Source organism: Oncorhynchus mykiss, chromosome Y, assembly GCF_013265735.2.
Source record: "Oncorhynchus mykiss isolate Arlee chromosome Y, USDA_OmykA_1.1, whole genome shotgun sequence".
NCBI lineage: Eukaryota > Metazoa > Chordata > Actinopteri > Salmoniformes > Salmonidae > Oncorhynchus > Oncorhynchus mykiss.
In genome coordinates this window covers 1,969,472-1,987,115 of record NC_048593.1, presented here as the reverse complement: position 1 = coordinate 1,987,115, position 17,644 = coordinate 1,969,472, and the positions used below count along the sequence as shown (strand labels likewise).

General features: G+C 41.4%; 1 protein-coding gene across 4 annotated transcripts in view; it reads right to left on the bottom strand.

Moving 5' to 3' along the window:
• The window catches only part of LOC110509553 (endothelin-converting enzyme 2-like), a 56,963-nt gene that overhangs the window by 35,167 nt on the left and 4,152 nt on the right, over positions 1-17,644 (bottom strand). For all 4 annotated transcript variants that reach the window (XM_036968067.1, XM_021590491.2, XM_021590492.2 and 1 more), the window contains exons 2-4: positions 10,422-10,550; positions 8,920-9,135; positions 5,982-6,106 (exon numbers count right to left, since the gene is read on the bottom strand). In XM_036968067.1, coding sequence (XP_036823962.1) covers positions 5,982-6,106; positions 8,920-9,135; positions 10,422-10,503 — 423 coding nt within the window. In that variant the 5' untranslated portion in view covers positions 10,504-10,550. The remainder of the gene's footprint in view (positions 1-5,981; positions 6,107-8,919; positions 9,136-10,421; positions 10,551-17,644) is intronic.

Sequence of the window (17,644 nt, the reverse complement as noted above, 5' to 3'; positions counted from 1 at the left end):
TTGATTTCTCTACAGTATAGTCAGAGCATTATCTTCCGATTAATGGCTTCCATTAATCGCACAATAAAGGACTCCTACAGAGTTGCCGCCACTATTCCTGTCCAGTGTGGAAATGCTCGTTTAGTTCCACCCTCCAAACAACATATGGCTACTTACAAATATTGATTAAATCGGGCATGCACATCTCCACCTTCCTCTGTGTGCACAGCCCTTACAGTCTATGGCACAGCCCACACTTCATGAGTAAACAAAACAAAAAAGCCAGGGTCATGGTAGCTTCGCTAATCACTACAGAGCACAGCTAGCTACGACAAGAGAGGACCATCCACTCTCCTCCTCCCTCTTCTGGAACGGAATTGAATGATCAAAGATAAGCTACACAATCTACTCCTTTCACCAATAAACAAGGTAGCCAGTAACTATTAGTACCTGTAACCAGAGCCATATATTTAGTGTAACTTTTTGAATATTGTTCTAATTCTAGACATTCGGTTACATAGCACTGTTTAAATATTCCCCTTGTAATGTTATTGGGGAGCTAACGTGGCTGCCATAGAACATTGAAGTGTTATGTACTGTAAAATGCATCATATTGTAATGCAGAAACTGGCCCAACTCTAAATACATGGCTTTGCCTGTAAATCAAGTGCAGAGCTAGTTCATACAGGGATCCCGAGTACTGGCTTCAGCGATGCATCAGCTGACGTCGCACCAATCATATTCTACAAACACTCCTGCCTTAATATGGTCGTCTATATTTAGCTGATCAGTTTTCCTCACTTATTCTCTGCTGCCTCCACTGCTGTTGGGTGCTCGTTAGGAGCTGCTAGGAGCTGGTGTTCTTGGTGATATGCTAATGCTGTAGCATGCATGTCTGTGTTCTGCTAGTTCTAATTGTTTGCTTCTGTTCCACAGTGGTGTTTGAAACTCGCCTGGGTTGTGCATGTGCTTTATGTTGCAATGTTTGGCGGCTGCGGGTTTCGCCGTGTTCTTTGACTGTGTCGATACAAAGTGTCAATGTTTCTTGATGACAAGAGCAAGGCTATTGTGCTGATCACTGCAATTCGATAGTACTTCGGTCTCTGTGGCTTTGTATTCTTTCAGTGCAGCAACATTATGTAGCTAATGGTACTGCATTACGGAAAGCCAAAAGGTTCAAAAGTACTTAATTATCTGCATCAATAGTTTTAGGTCTTGCATTTTATCCATTTTTTACTCATTTTTCATGCATTTTACATAGGTAGTCCTAGTCCCCCAGTTGTTAGTTCTACCAGTAGTAATTACTGTAGCAACAGCATAATCCCATTCATATGCTATGCTATGTATGCTAGTATAACAATGTTTTAGTGTGTTACATGAATAAGCAGGCATCATCTCTGATATGACTTGTATTCACAATGTTCTAAATACAACTTCAAAGCTATCATGTTCCCATGTCTTGTGCCCAACTTCATCCTCCTTATTTGGAATTTAAAATGTTGGGGTGCAGTCCAATATTAGAAGCTAACTCAGTGGCGTGATTACGGCGGAGTGTAGATTTTCATTTATCAAGATGGCAAGTTCATCTTGCCTTAGCGAAGACACTGGGCGAGTAACATGAGAAATAAGCCTACACATTATTCTGAGAAGCATCTTAGTAGAGTGGAAGTATGGCAGTTGGGTAGAATATTTCAATTTACAAAGATGGCAGGTTAATCTTGCCACGGGCTGTGGTGGTAACAAAATGTAGTCAGCCGGTGATTGTCAAGTAAGTAACTGTCGGCCTCACGGTAATTGACCGTTAATTAACAAACACATTTAGCATCTCCTGGCTTCTACACATGGCATACAAGTCACTGATGCAGACCTTTGGAACATCTACAGCCTAATAAATCCAAGTACTATAGCCTACGCCTTCACAAAAATTCCATTATTTTAGACAGGTCAAAAGAAGCATGATATGAAGAAAATGTAGTCTGTTCGGTCCCGATCTGGCTATTTTAAATGGCCGTAGTTCATTTAGCAGACAAGATTTGCTTAGAATTCCGTGGCATTTTATAGTATGAAGAATACATTTGAATAAAAATAGAAAGGATATTTTCTCCAAACAGTTTGAGGGAGTGCACACATGCAGTTATTCTGTATTGAGCAGTTAACAAAGAAATAGGTAGTTCTATATGCTTAATTTAGAGTTAGTAATGTAACTTTAGTTGTGATACAAACGTTGAGCTAAATGGGGATGCCAGCAGCACTCACATGGCTCTCTCACAGGCTATAAGTGAAGACAGACACGTCGGGGACACAACTGCGCGCGTCCTTATCCAATTCCAAGGTGCATATTGAAAGAACTGTCAACTTTTACATTTCGTCAGCCAACAAGATGAGTAGGCCTAACAAACAGCAAAAGCACTAGCCCATGCCAATCTACTATCCCCCATAATACAAAGGTTGACCTATTCTGTGTGAGAAATAAATATTCCAAACATAGTCTGGGACAGTTGTGGGATACAATAGATCCCAAATTAATACAACCACTAATATCAAAAAACCTTGACACAACAGATCAAAATGTTTAGCTTTAAATGTTGATAAACTATTAGGCTAGCACTTCACATTATAAGCGCAGCAATGCGCACATGGTAGTAGGATATAAGCTCAACTGTTCCATTAGCAGGAAAACACCATTCTCAAAAGTGACCACAAATACATTTATGCATGTAATGCTTTTATTATAAAAGGTGCATTTTTATAGTGACAATTATCTTCCCCAAACTTGAAACTCATGCGCTGCTTATGTATTCCAGTTAGGCTCTACACCCCTTGTAAAGTGGATTAAGGTGATTCATTTTAAGCAGTTATTTGGCCACTTTAGTTGTTATAGTTGTGATATGCTGCTGCTGCTACTCTCTATCGTATATGCATAGTTATTTTAACTATACACTCATGTACATACTACCTCAATTGGGCCGACCAACCAGTGCTCCCGCACATTGGCTAACCGGGCTATCTGCATTGTGTCCCACCACCCGCCAACCCCTCTTTTTCCGCTTCTGCTACTTTCTGTTCATCATATATGCATAGTCACTTTAACGATTCCTACATGTACATACTACCTCAATAAGCCTGACTAACAGGTGTCTGTATGTAGCCTTGCTACTTTTATAGCCTCGCTTCTGTATATAGCCTGTCTTTTTACTGTTGTTTTATTTCTTTACTTACCCATTGTTCACCTAATACACCTAAGTATTTCACTGTATTCGTGTTGTATTCGGTGCACGTGACAAACAAATTTTGATTTGATACAATCCTTATCAGAACATATAGGTCCATGGGCTAGGCTACATGAGGTGTGAAACTATGATATAAAAACATCACCCCCCCCCTTTCAAGTTTTCATAACAATCGGAAATCTGTATTTTTGGACACCGATTTTTTTTTTTACACCTTTATTTAAGCTAAGGTAAGTTGCTAGCTAGCATCAAACATATCTTATAAAAAACAATCATAATCACTAGTTAACTAACTACACATGGTTGATGATATTACTAGTTTATCTAGCGTGTCCTGCGTTGCATATAATTGATGCGGTGCGCATTTGCGAAAAAGGACTGTCTTTGCTCCAATGTGTACCTAACCATAAACATCAATGCCTTTCTTAAAATCAATACACAAGTAAATATTTTTAAACCTGCATATTTAGTTAATATTGCCTGCTAACATGAATTTCTTTTAACTAGGAAAATTGTGTCACTTCTCTGTGTCAGGGTATATGCAGCAGTTTGGGCCGCCTGGCTCGTTGCGAACTGTGTGAAGACAATTTCTTCCTAACAAAGACAGCCAACTTCGCCAAACAGGGGATGATTTAACAAATGCGCATTTGCGAAAAAAGCACAATTGTTGCACGACTGTACCTAACCATAAACATCAATGCCTTTCTTAAAATCAATACACAGAAGTATGTATATTTTAAAACTGTATATTTAGTTAAAAGAAATCCAGGTTAGCAGGCAATATTAGCCAGGTGAAATTGTGTCACTTCTCTTGCGTTCATTGCAACCAGAGTCAGGGTATATGCAACAGTTTGGGCCGCCTGGCTCGTTGCGAACTAATTTGCCAGTTATTATGACATAACATTGAAGGTTGTGCAATCTAACAGGAATATTTAGACTTATGGATGCCACCGTTAGATAAAACACGAAACGGTTTCGTATTTCACTGAAAGAATAAACGTTTTGTTTGAGATGATAGTTTCCGGATTCAACCATATTATTTTTTAATTTTACCTTTATTTAACAAGGCAAGTCAGTTAAGAACACATTCTTATTTTCAATGACGGCCTAGGAATAGTGGGTTAACTGCCTGTTCAGGGGCAGAACGACAGATGTCGTTCAGCTCGGTGGTTTGAACTTGCAACCTTCCGGTTACTAGTCCAACGCTCTAACCACTAGGCTACCCTGCCGCCCATTAATGACCTAAGGCTCGTATTTCTGTGTGTTATTATGTTATAATTAAGTCTAAGATTTGATAGAGCAGTCTGACTGAGCGATGGTAGGCACTAGCAGGCTCGTAAGCATTCATTCAAACAGCACTTTCGTGCGTTTTGCCAGCAGCTTGTCGCTGTGCTTCAAGCATTGCTCTGTTTATGACTTCAAGCCTATCAACTCCCGAGATTAGGCTGGTGTAACCAATGTGAAATGGCTAGCTAGTTAGCGGGGTGCTTGCTAATAGCGTTTCAAACATCACTCGCTCTGAGACTTGGAGTAGATGTTCCCCTTGCTCTGCATGGGTAACGCTGCTTCGAGGGTGGCTGTTGTCATTGTGTTCCTGGTTCGAGCCCAGGTAGGAGTGAGGAGAGGGACGGAAGCTATACTGTTACACTGGCAATACTAAAGTGCCTATAAGAACATCCAATAGTCAAAGGTATATGAAATTCTAATGGTATAGAGAGAAATAGTCCTAAAATAACTATAACCTAAAACCTGGGAATATTGAAGACTCATGTTAAAAGGAACCACCAGCTTTCATATGTTCTCATGTTCTGAGCAAGGAACTTAAACGTTAGCTTTCTTACATGGCACATATTGCACTTTTACTTTCTTCTCCAACACTTTGTTTTTGCATTATTTAAACCAAATTAAACATGTTTCATTATTTATTTGAGGCAAAAATTGATTTTGATGTATTTTATTAAGTTAAAATAAGTGTTCATTCAGTATTGTTGTAATTGTCATTATTACAAATAAATAAAAATTTTTTAAAATATATATATATATTATTATTTATTTATTTATTTATTTATTTATTTATTTATTTATTTATTATTTTTTTAAATCGGCCGATTAATTGGTATCGGCTTTTTTTGGTCCTCCAATAATCGGTATCGGCGTTGAAAAATCATAATCGGTCGACCTCTAATCCAAACATAACATGGAACACATCCACAGCTACTCATTCCATAAACCAGTCTAAATACCAGGTTACACTGACAAAGCAAACATAAAAGTTACCAATCTAACAGCTAGACTTGTTTACAATGTATGACATCTCTGGTGAGCATAAGGGAGAAATTAAATATTGTTTCGAAAAGAGATGGGTGTCAGCTAAGCTAACATCATGGGTGGGCAACTCCAGTCCGAGGGCCTGATTGGTGGCCACTTTTTCTCCATCCCTAACAAACACAGCTGATTAATCAATAAGAGGGTTTGTGACAAAGTAGGAGTAGGAGGGGTAGGAGGGGCTCCTAGATTCAAACCCATGTGGTCACGAGCATAATGTGTTAATGACATTGAGTCATGGAGTGCGTGGTTGTCTCCCAAGAATATCTCCTTTCTCATGAAGTGTGCACTTGATTGGTGTAGGCATAAAAGAGGGAGTTTCTATTTACCATTTCCTTTCAAATCCGTGAAGGGTACACACTTTGGCAGAAAGCGGAGATCATTAGGACGTAACCGAGTGTATTTGCGTGCACGTGTGAAGAGGGCGGGGTCTGAAGCAAAACTGACCTTTGTGATGAGGTCAATAAGGGGCGTGGCTCCCAGCTCCTCAATGTGCTGCTCATTGAGACAGGACAGATAGTAGAACTGCGTCTTCCTCTCCGCCGCGCTTCTGGAGTTGAAAGTGACGTTCTCTGAAGGAGGAGAGAAAAGAGGAAAAGAGGAGTAGGTTTTGATTAGGAGCAATGACCGAAAATTCGAAACTGATGCTACCCGAGCCTGATGAGCCATACATTAAATACATTGAGCCCTACATTAAAAATACATTTTGTAATCAAAGCCCAAATGATTGTGTCTTTATTCAAGATATATACTGTATGATATAAAGGAAAGGGAGATACCTAGTCAGTTGTCCAACAATGTATGCAACTGAAATGTGTCTTCCGCATTTAACCTAACCACACTGAATCAGATAGAGCCAGTAGGCTACTGCGCATCACACACGACAGAAATACAAAAGCCCAGTAAATGGGTAAATGAATTGACTGGAATTACACACCTCGTTCAAACCATGCTAAAGCTAAGAGAACATGTGATTCTGGTGCAGCATGTGGCCTATAAAGTTACAAGTAAGCTATAGGCTAGAGAATTTGATTTTAATCTGTATAATTAGTAGGCTGACGCATATATACACACACACTATATACAAAGGTATGTGGACACCCCTTCAATTTAGTGGATTCGGCTATTTCAGCCACATCCGTTGCTGACAGGTGTATTACAAATCGAGCACACAGCCAAGCAACGTCAGCACAAGAACACTCGTCGGGAGCTTCATGAAAGGGGTTTCCATGGCAGCCGCACACAAGCCTAAGATCACCATGCACAATGCCAAGTGTCGGCTGGAGAAGTGTAAAGCTCACCGTCATTGGACTCTGGAGCAGTGGAAGTGATGAATCACACTTCACCATCTGGCAGTCCGACAGACAACTCTGGGTTTGGCAGATGCCAGGAGAACACTACCTTCCCCAATGCATAGTGCCAACTGTAAAGTTTGGCGGAGGAGGAATAAAGGGTCTGGGGACGTTTTTCATTGTTAACACAACAGTACAATGACATTATAAACGATTCTGTGCTTCCAACTTGGTGGTAACAGTTTGGGGAAGGCCTTTTCCTGTGCACAAAGCGAGGTCCATACAGAAATGGTTTGTCGAGATCGGTGTGGAAGAACTTGACTGGCCTGCACAGAGCCCTGACCTCAACTCCATCGAACACCTTTGGGATGAAATTGGAACATCAACTGCGAACCAGGCCTAATTGCCCAACATCAGCACCAAAACACTAATACTATTGTGGCTGAATGAAAATCTGAAAATCTGAAATGGTTCACCCACACAGACAGTGTGGTGAAGCTCAACAGCGACCTCTTTAACCGCAGGAGGCTGAAGAAATTCATCTTGGCCCCTAACTTTTACAGATGCACAATTGAGAGCATCCTGTCGGACTGGTACGGCAACTGCACCGCCCACAACCGCAGGGCTCTCCAGAGGGTGGTGCGGTCTGCCCAACGCTTCACCGGGAGCAAAATACCTGCCCTCCAGGACACCTACACCCCACGATTTCACAGGAAGGTCAGAAATATCGTCAACCACCCTTTCTCAAACCCTGAGCATTCGGGAGTAATGGCTAAACTTACGTTTTAAAATTCCCTTTTGCAGAGTTTGAATGACAGCTAAGACACGGCACCTCATGGCGTAATTAAAACGTCAAGCTATGGCGTAATTCTGTCACTGCAGTCATGGGTTGGTGTTTTATTTGGGTAGCAAGAAAAGCAGGAGAAATGGTATATGACAAGTGTCTATGTTTACAGAATGTTGACAGTATGCATGCCTGTGTGTACGTGTGTGTGTGCGTGCATGTTTCGAGAGTTAAGTTCCTTGGTGTCCACATCAAACTATCATGGTCCAAACACACCAAGAAAGCCGTGAAGAGGGCACGACAACGCCTTTTCCCCCTCAGGAAAGTGAAAGGATTTGGCATGGGTCCTCAGATCCTCAACAGTACTACAGCTGCAATATCGAGAGCATCCTGACCAGTTGCATCACTGCACCTGGTGTGGCAACTGCTCGGCATCTGACCGTAAGGCGCTACAGAGGGTAGTGCGAACGGCTCAGTACATCACTGGGTCCAAGCTTCCTACCATCCAGGACATATATAATAGGCAGTGTCAGAGGAAAGCCCATAAAATTGTCAGAGACTCCAGTCACCCAAGTCAGACTGTTTTCTCTGCTACCGCACAGCAAGTGGTACCGGAACGCCAAGTCTAGGTCCAAAAGGCTCCAGCTTCCTCAAGACATAAAACTGCTGTAAGAATATTTCTTTATTAAATACACAATGCAGAGGATGAGAGGTCAATAGAGAACTAACAATCAATGGAAATAGTGTTTTTTCTGTAATATCAATGGGTCAGAGAATTTCAGTCCGGGACCCATAGAAAGTTCTCATTGGTCCAAATTGTTTATACATTGAACCTGAAATAGGATACTTGTTATTTGGCCATTGGCCCAGTTTTATTTCAAGGAATTCTAAATTGGTCAACCACAGGCTAGGGCTGGGTTATAAAACTACATCCTGTCCCTTTGTTCCGTGGAGAGAATCACTGAGGACAGGGGAGCATGAACATTTACCTCCCCTCATGATTTGTTCTCTATGAATAAACCTATTTCCTCCCCCTGATTTGCTTTGTGGTCTGTGTTAACATCAACTGCTAACGCTGAAAAATGTATCAAATGGCCACTCTGACTATTTCAATTAACACCCACATAGTTAAACAAATAAGTTGTTTACTTTAGTATATTTAGTAAATATTTTCTTAAAAGTGCATTGTTGGTTAAGGGCTTGTAAGTGAGCATTTCAGGGTAAGGTCTACACATTCTGCAAATAACATTTAATGTGTATGCTTGCGTGTGTGCGTGTGTGTGTGTACATGTCTTTGGTTCCAACTCACCCAGCAGGTGTTTGAGGACAGCCTGGTTCTGGTCCCAGACGCTGTTGAAGGTGCTCCAACCAGAGCGTCCGTCGGAGAGAGGGTTCTTGCGGACCCAACCCCCGCAGGCGTACTGGTAGAAGTCCTGGCAGGGGTCAGCGCTGCGGTCCAGGCCCTCTACGATCTTACTGGCCACCGTGAAACAGGCCTTGGTCAGACACGGGCTCTGTGCTTGGTCTTGTGTGAAGGTAGAAAAACAGCATTCTGTAACGCTCTACTTAAAGCCTGCGCATATAATGCTTAATGGTTATAATGGATTGTCACAAGACTATTGTATGATCCCATTATATTTTTATTTTGTTTAACCAGGAAAAAGCCCATTGAGACCCAGAGTCTCTTTTTCAAGGGAGACCTGGCCAAGGCAACAACAATCAATACATTACATAATCAAAACATACAACATGATCCAGCCTAAAAAAAACTTTTACACTCCTCTGTAACAGAGTCTCCCATCAATATTTTAAATTCATTCAGTGGCACTAACATATCTAGATGAAGCATGGATTGTAGATTATTCCAAGTCTCTGGTGCACAAGTATAGAAGGCAGTCTTGCCTAATACAGTGAATGTCCTGGGGACTTTAAGTAGCAACCACCTAGCAGACCATGTATGGTAACTGCTGGTGGTGAAGGAGACCAGACTACAGAGGTAAAGAGGGAGTTTACCATTTGGTACAATGTGCAATTGTGGGTGAGTGACTTGACATTTGTAATAAAGCGCAAGGATGCATGATAAATAGAGTCCTGTCTCTGTAAGACGGAGGAGGTTTCATTGATATACAACAAGTCACCATAATCAATTACAGAGAGAAAAGTGTCTGAACAAGCTTTTTTCAAGCCATAAGCAGAAAGCAAGCCTTATTACAAAAATAAAAACCCAATCTCAATTTAAGTTGTGTCACAAGATTATCCACATGAACTTTAAAGGACAACTTGTCATCCAACCAAATACCTAGGTATTTGTAGGATGACACTTTTTCAATGGATAAGCAAGCCACCAGATGTGACAATGCTAACGTTCTCTGGCAGAGTTCTAGCTCTCTTAAAGGTCATGAATTTAGTTTTATGTACATTCAAGACCAGTGTGAGACCATGAAGGGAGGCCTGCAGTGACTGAAAAGCAGTCTGGATCTCTTCAACAGCCTGAACCAGAGAAGGAGCACATGAATATATGACTGTATCATCTGCATATAGATGTAACTTTGCTGGTTGCATCCCATTTCCCAAATCATTAATAAAAATTGAGAACAACACAGGAGCTAAAATTGAACCCTGATGCACACCTATATTAATCTCAAGAAAGCTAGACTTGTGATTGTCACTATATACACATTGTGTTCTGTCAGAAAGATAGTTCCTAAACCAATTTACTGCCCCTTCACTGAGACCAGTGTTACTGAGTCTAGCTAGGAACAATTAATGGTCAACTGAATGCATGCATGCGTGTAACCACAGGCCTCTCACCTTTGTTGTAGCGCATGCCTAGTGTGAAGGTACATCCGAACAGGGCGAGGGCAGAGGAAAGCAGCACACCAGCCAGCACCATCCTCTTGCCCAGGGAACTGAGAAGCTGGATGCCTTCTGGAAGCCAACCTGTGGAAACACGAGTCAAAGAAAGAATAGTGGATGGGATGACATCAAAAATGCTACAGAAACAGTGAAGAGGGCCTCCATTCGTGCAGAGCCGTGGTGGATTTGAACCTTTATGGCACATCACATATTCAGATCTCCCCATCGGAGACCAGGGTTCAATCCCTGCATCCACTCTTCCCACCGTTTCTCCTACCGGCCTGTATCCCCTTCTGAAATATATACAGGTATGCAGTGCATTCAGAAAGTATTCACATCCCTTGACTTTCTACACATTTTGTTATGTTACAGCCTGAATTTATAATTGATTAAATTGAGATTGTTTGTCACTGGCCTACACACAATAACCCATAATGTTAAAGTGCGATTGTTTTTTTTTTTACATTTGACTAATTAATAAAACATTTAAAGCTGTGTTTTGAGTCAACTCCTTTGTTATGGCAAGCCTACATAAGATCAGGAGTAAAAATGTGCTTAACAAGTCATACAGTTATAAATTGCTTGGACTTTGTGTGCAACAATAGTGTTTAACATTATTTTTTAATGACTACCTCATCTCTGTACCCCACACATACAAATAATTGTAAGGTTCAGTGGTGGAAAAAGTAGTAAAAGACTAAGTATTTGGTTTGAAATATAAACTCAGCAAAAAAAAGAAACGTCCTCTCACTGTCAACTGCATTTATTATTAATGGAATAATTTGTCCCTGAACAAAGGGGGGGGGTCAAAATCAAAAGTAACAGTCAGTATCTGGTGTGGCCACCAGCTGCATTAAGTGCTGCAGTGCATCTCCTCCTTATGGACTGCACCAGATTTGCCAGTTCTTGCTATGAGATGTTACCCCACTCTTCCAACAAGGAACCTGCAAGTTCCCAGACATTTCTGGGTGGGGGGGTGACCCAAGCCCTCACCCTCCGATCCAACAGGTCCCAGACGTGCTCAATTGGATTGAGATCCAGGCTCTTCGCTGGCCATGGCAGAACACTGACATTCCTGTCTTGCAGGAAATCATGCACAGAACGAGCAGTATGGCTGGTAGCATTGTCATGCTGGAGGGTCAGGATGAGCCTGCAGGAAGGGTACCGCATGAGGGAGGATGTCTTCCCTGTAACGCACTGCATTGAGATTGTAGTCAATGACAACAAGCTGAGTCTGATGATGCTGTGACACACCGCCCCAGACCATGACGGACCATCCAACTCCAAAAAGCGATGCCGCTCCAGAATACAGGCCTCGGTGTAACGCTCATTCCTTCGACGATAAATGCGAATCCGACCATCACCCCTGGTGAGACAAAACAGCGACTCGTCAGAGAAGAGCACTTTTTGCCCGTCCTGTCTGGTCCAGCGACGGTGGGTTTGTGCCCATAGGCGACATTGTTGCCGGTGATGTCTGGTGAGGACCTTACAACAAGCCTACAAGCCCTCAGTCAAACCTCTCTCAGACTATTGTGGACAGTGAGCACTGATGGTGGAATTGTGCGTTCCTGGTGTAACTCGGGCAGTTGTTGTTGCCATCCTGGACCTGTCCCACTGGTGTGATGTTCGGATGTACCGATCCTGTGCAGGTGTTGTTACACGTGATCTGCCACTGCGAGGATGATCAGCTGTCCGTCCTGTCTCCCTTAGGCGTCTCACATTACAGACATTGCCATTTACTGCCCTGGCCACATCTGCAGTCCTCGTGCCTCTTTGCAGAATGCCTAAGGCACTTTCACGCAGATGAACAGGGACCCCGGGCATCTTTCCTTTGGTGTTTTTTCAGAGTCAGTAGAAGTGTCCTAAGTGTCCTAAGACCATTCCACAGGTGCATGTTCATTAATTGTTTATGGTTCATTGAACAAGCATGGGAAACTGTTTTTAAACCCTTTCCTACGAAGATCTGTGAAGTTATTTGGATTTTTACGAATTATCTTTGAAAGGCAGGGTCCTGAAAAAGGGATGGTTCTTTTTTTGCTGAGTTTATATGCACACACATATACCACCAGTCAAAGGTTTGGACACACCTACTCATTACACTCATTTTTCTTTATTTTTACTATTTTCTACATTTCTTCTGTAGAATAATAGTAAAGACATCAAAACTATGAAATAACACATATGGAATCATGTAGTAAGCAAAAAAGTTAAATCAAAATATATTTGACATTCTTCAAAGTAGCCACCGTTTGCCTTGATGACAGCTTAACATACACGTCATTCTCTCACCCACCTTCACCTGGAATGCAGTTCAATTAACATGTGTGCCTTGTTAAAAGTACATTTGTGGAATTTCTTCCCTTCTTAATGCATTTGAGCCAATCAGTTGTGTTATGGTAGGGGTGGTATACAGAAGATGGTATTTTACCAAATAGGGCTAAGTCCATATTATGGCAAGAACAGGTCAAATAAGAAAAGAGAAATGGCAGTCCATCATTACTTTAAGACATGGTCAGTCAAGCCGGAACATTTCAAGGACTATGAAAGTTTCTTCAACTGCAGTCGCAAAACCCATCAGGCGCTATGATGAAACTGACTCTCATAAGGACCGCCACAGGAAAGGAAGACCCAGAGTTACCTCTGCTGCAGAGGATAAGTTCATTAGAGTTACCAGCCTCAAATTGCAGCCCAAATAAGTGCTTCAGAGATCAAGTAACAGACACATCAACTGTTCAGAGGAGACTGCGTGAGAATCAGGCCTTCATGGTCAAATTGCTGCAAAGAAACCACTACTAAAGGACACCGATAAGAAGAAGAGACTTGATTAGGCCAAGAAACATGAGCAATGGACATTAGACCGGTGAAAATCTCCAAATGAAAGATTTTTGGTTCCAACCACTGTGTCTTTGCGACGCAGAGTAGGTGATCTCTGCATGTGGTTCACACCATGAAGCATGGAGGTGGAGTTGTGATGGTGTGGTAGTGCTTTGCTGGTGACACTGTCAGTGATTTATTTAGAATACAAGGCACACTTAGTAAGCATGTCTACCACAGCATTCTGCAGCAATATGCCATCCCATCTGGTTTGCGCTTAGTGGGACTATCATTTGATTTTCAACAGGACAATGACCCAACACACAACCAGGCTGTGTAAAGGGCTATTTTACCAAGAAGGTGTGTGATGGAGTGCCGCATCAGATGACCTGGCCTCCAAAATCACCCGACCTCAACCCAATTGAGATAGTTTGGGGGTTGGACTGCAGAGTGAAGGAAAAGCAGCCAACAAGTGCTCAGCATATGTGGGAACTCCTTCAAGACGGTTGGAAAAGCATTCCTCATGAAGCTGGTTGAGAGAATGCCAAGAGTGTGCAAATCTGTCATCAAGGCAAAGGGTGGCTACTTTGAAGAATCACAAATATATATTTTGATTTGTTTAACACTTATTTTTATTTTATATTTATGATATCTTCACTATTATTCTACAATGTAGAAAAATAGTAAAAATAAAGAAAAACCCTTGAATAAGTAGGTGTGTCCAAACTTTTGACTGGTACTGTGTGTGTGTGTGTGTGTATATATATATATATATATATATATATATATATATATATATTTATTTATTTATTTAGTCTCCATTCCTCTTTCTGTAAAGTTCATTTCAGAACCAAGAACCCAATAGCACTATCACTGGCCAGCACTCGATTTGGCATTCAATCTGTCACAAGAGATTACTATGAAGTATACATTTAGTCTACTTTAAAAACATAAACAGTAAAAAATATATTAAAAAAATAGGTAGCCCTATATTGTTATGCACTTAGGAAGGGTGGAAGCAGGGATTGAACCCCAGTGTCTGGTGGGGAATAATATACTGTGCCTCGCCAGGGGCCTCATTTATCAAAAAGACTAAACCTTTATTAGAAAGACTAAACCTTGTGTGCATCAGTTTTCCCACAAAGGTTGGCAATTGTCAATTTTGAACTTGACGGGAAAGTGTTGTGCATCTCCTCGCAAATCTCCAAGTTATGCTTCCGCACAACTTCTAGTGGTTGATCAACTGTATTCCAAGCAAATATTGTTACTTTGTAGGAATTGTTGGTGTTTGATGCACAGGAATTGAAATAATGGTAGGCTAATAACATTAAAACATAGGCCTAATGATAAAACAGATGCCTTTGCCGATGGTAAGAAGATTGCATAGCCTAATATTTATTTAACTTTATTACATGGGGTTAATCCATTTGAATTTAATCACTTTTTGACAGCACCCCTTTCCATTTTTACGAAACATTCTTTACACATTTGTCCATTTTAGAAGTGCTCAGAAAGTGACTTTTTGGACCTGATTGCCAAATCATTAAAGTTATAAAGGTGCTCAAAGTTGAATCATTTTACATACCGCACCATACCTTGAGACAACCATGTCTTCATTAGTGGAAAAGATAAACGGTTGAGATTGATATAATTGAAAAGCTTACAAACAGGGTTGGCAAACTATTTTATAATTAATGGGGAAATGTTTTTATTTTTGGTCATTTTTTAACCATAAACATTATCTAAAAACACTAACTTATTTTATTCAAATTCGCATGTATTGTAACTTAGACCCTATTTCACATAAACTGAGGTTTTTGTGTTGTGTCCGCCATCGGTTGAGACAACATGCTCTTGAATACAGGGTAGGTGTCATTTTTTTGCTGATAAAATGTACTAAAATGGGAATAAAAATTGTATTTCTACTTTCAAAATGGTAACATGGTTGGAGGTCCACACATCAGAGAATGTTGACTTGAATTGGGAATATCTGTTTAAAATTATACTGTCATCCTCCATAGGAGAACTATTGAAATCATAGAAATACAGACAATAGAATATACATGACCATTTAAGCTGACATTCAACCGCGGGTGGACATCTTTGTGGTAGTAATTAGAAGTTAGAAGTCAATTCAATTTAAGCTTCAATGGTGTAACAGCTCAATTGCAGGATAGGTCCATTCTATGAATTATATTTCTATGATTGAAATTACACCCACCCTGCATTCAAAGGGCATCTTGTCTCAACCGATGGCAGGCACAACACAAAAACCTCAGTTTATGTGAAATAGGGTCTAAGCTAGAACATATTTGCCTGCCTACCTAGACTCCTAGCTCCGGCCAAGCGCTATGGACACGGATGTTAGGTTGTTCTCCACAATGAGGGGATTAGATTAATACCGCCCGGGAGCCTGCCTGGGTGTTTTGCGCCGGGTGAAAGTTGATTGCATTCGTTTTGGAACCGGGCTGCCTCCCAGGTGCCCTGTTCAAAGCCCACGGTGAAGTCAGCTCAAAACAAAAAGGTAATTAAGCATGAAGAGTAATGAATAGGAGTCTGTGTTTGCATGCAAAAGTGATTGCTTTTGACAACATCACCAAGCAGCACAGTTTACTATAAGATTTGAAAAGGGCACTCCTCCCTCATCACTTTTGCCCGTTCCTCCTAATTGTGCCCCTGGTGCTCAGCATAATCGAATCTGACCACATCGACACTCGTCGGATGTAAACTATTACAGACAACAAAGGGAAGCACAGCCACGAGCTGCCATGTGACACAAGCCTACCAGACAAGGTAAATGACTTCTATGTTTGAATGCTGTTCATTGACTACAGCTCAACACCATAGTGCTCTCAAAGCTAATCACTAAATTAAGGACCCTGGCACTGTATTACTTTGTTAGTTACAGCGAGCAAGGACAACCCATTGCCACACATACCACAAGTGTCGTAAAAGTGTGTCGTAAATCATCACTCAGAACCCCATCAATACATCTTCCTTTTTTTAAATTATATATTTTTTTTTTTTTCTCAAACATACACATTTCATTAACAAGCAATGTCAATTCACAAATACCAATTCATCTGTTTTCAAATAGTCAAATCATGAACATATCGAAACAAACCACAACAACTCAGTCTTTGGTCCATCAAACATCACCACTAAATATTCAATCTTTCTGGAGACCCGCTGGCCCTCTCAGACCTGCGCAGGGTCTGAGGCACTGTGTCCGAAGCTTCTGTCCCACTCCCAGTACCTTCTGTCACATCCCCACTTGTTCTCCTTTCTTTTTTTCTGTGCATCCAGTGTCAGTATGCCGGTGTCCTGAGTGTCCCCAAACGTCTCCTGTGTTCTCAAAAGGTTTTGTCTATTGCGCCGATACACAGCCCCATCTTCTGTCCTGACTGTATATGGCTGAGGCTCAACCTCCTCTAATACAGCAGTCTTTCTTTCCCATGAATCCGGACCTAGAATTCTAACCACATCCTGAGCTGCCAACAGCAACTCTAGCGGTTTTGTCGTAGCATCATTTTTGTCTAGCCTTCAGCTGTAGGGCCCTATCCTTTACAGCTAATGGGCAGACATTCAGGTAGAAACTAGGAAACCAGGAACACAACTTGCATCCCATTAAGATCTCTGCAGGTGACCATCCACATTCCAAGGGAGCTGCTCTGTATGACAACAAAGCCAAGTATGGATCAGTGTGCTGCTTTTACTTAATTAAGAGTCTCTTCACGATTTGCACACTTTTTTCAGCCTTCGGTTACTTTTAGGATATAGCGGACTAGAGGTTATATGTCTGAACTCCTAATGTGCTGCAAACATCTTAAACTCACTGCAAGCAAACTATGGTGCATAATCAGAAACTATCGACTCCAATCTTCTCCCAGGCTGAGGTGGGTACCTCTCCCATAACCATGGGTTCCTTGGGCTGTCTATACTGAAATTTGAGACATGTCACAATTTCCCACCATTTGCTCTATGTCAGAATTTATATTTAAAGGGACTCTGGCCCTTCGCTTACATTTCTCAGCTCCCAGATGTCCTTCATGTACGCTCTTTAGGATCTCCTGACGCATTGAAGGAGGTATTACCATTCTGTTATTCTTCAACAGCACACCATTGACAGCTCTGCGCTTAGTGGGAAGTGCTGCTTACAAGAGCCTTTTTGCCAGCCATTTTCCATATTATGAATCACCTTGCAAAGATTGGAAGATTGGGATCTATTGTGGTCTCTTCAGCTATTCTCCTTAGTTGTTGCTCAGAAACAGGAAGTGACTCCATGACCATATCCACATGTAAGGCAACCTCCTCCGCAATAGACTCCTGATTGAGGATGATTTGGGCCACTACTGGTGGAGTCC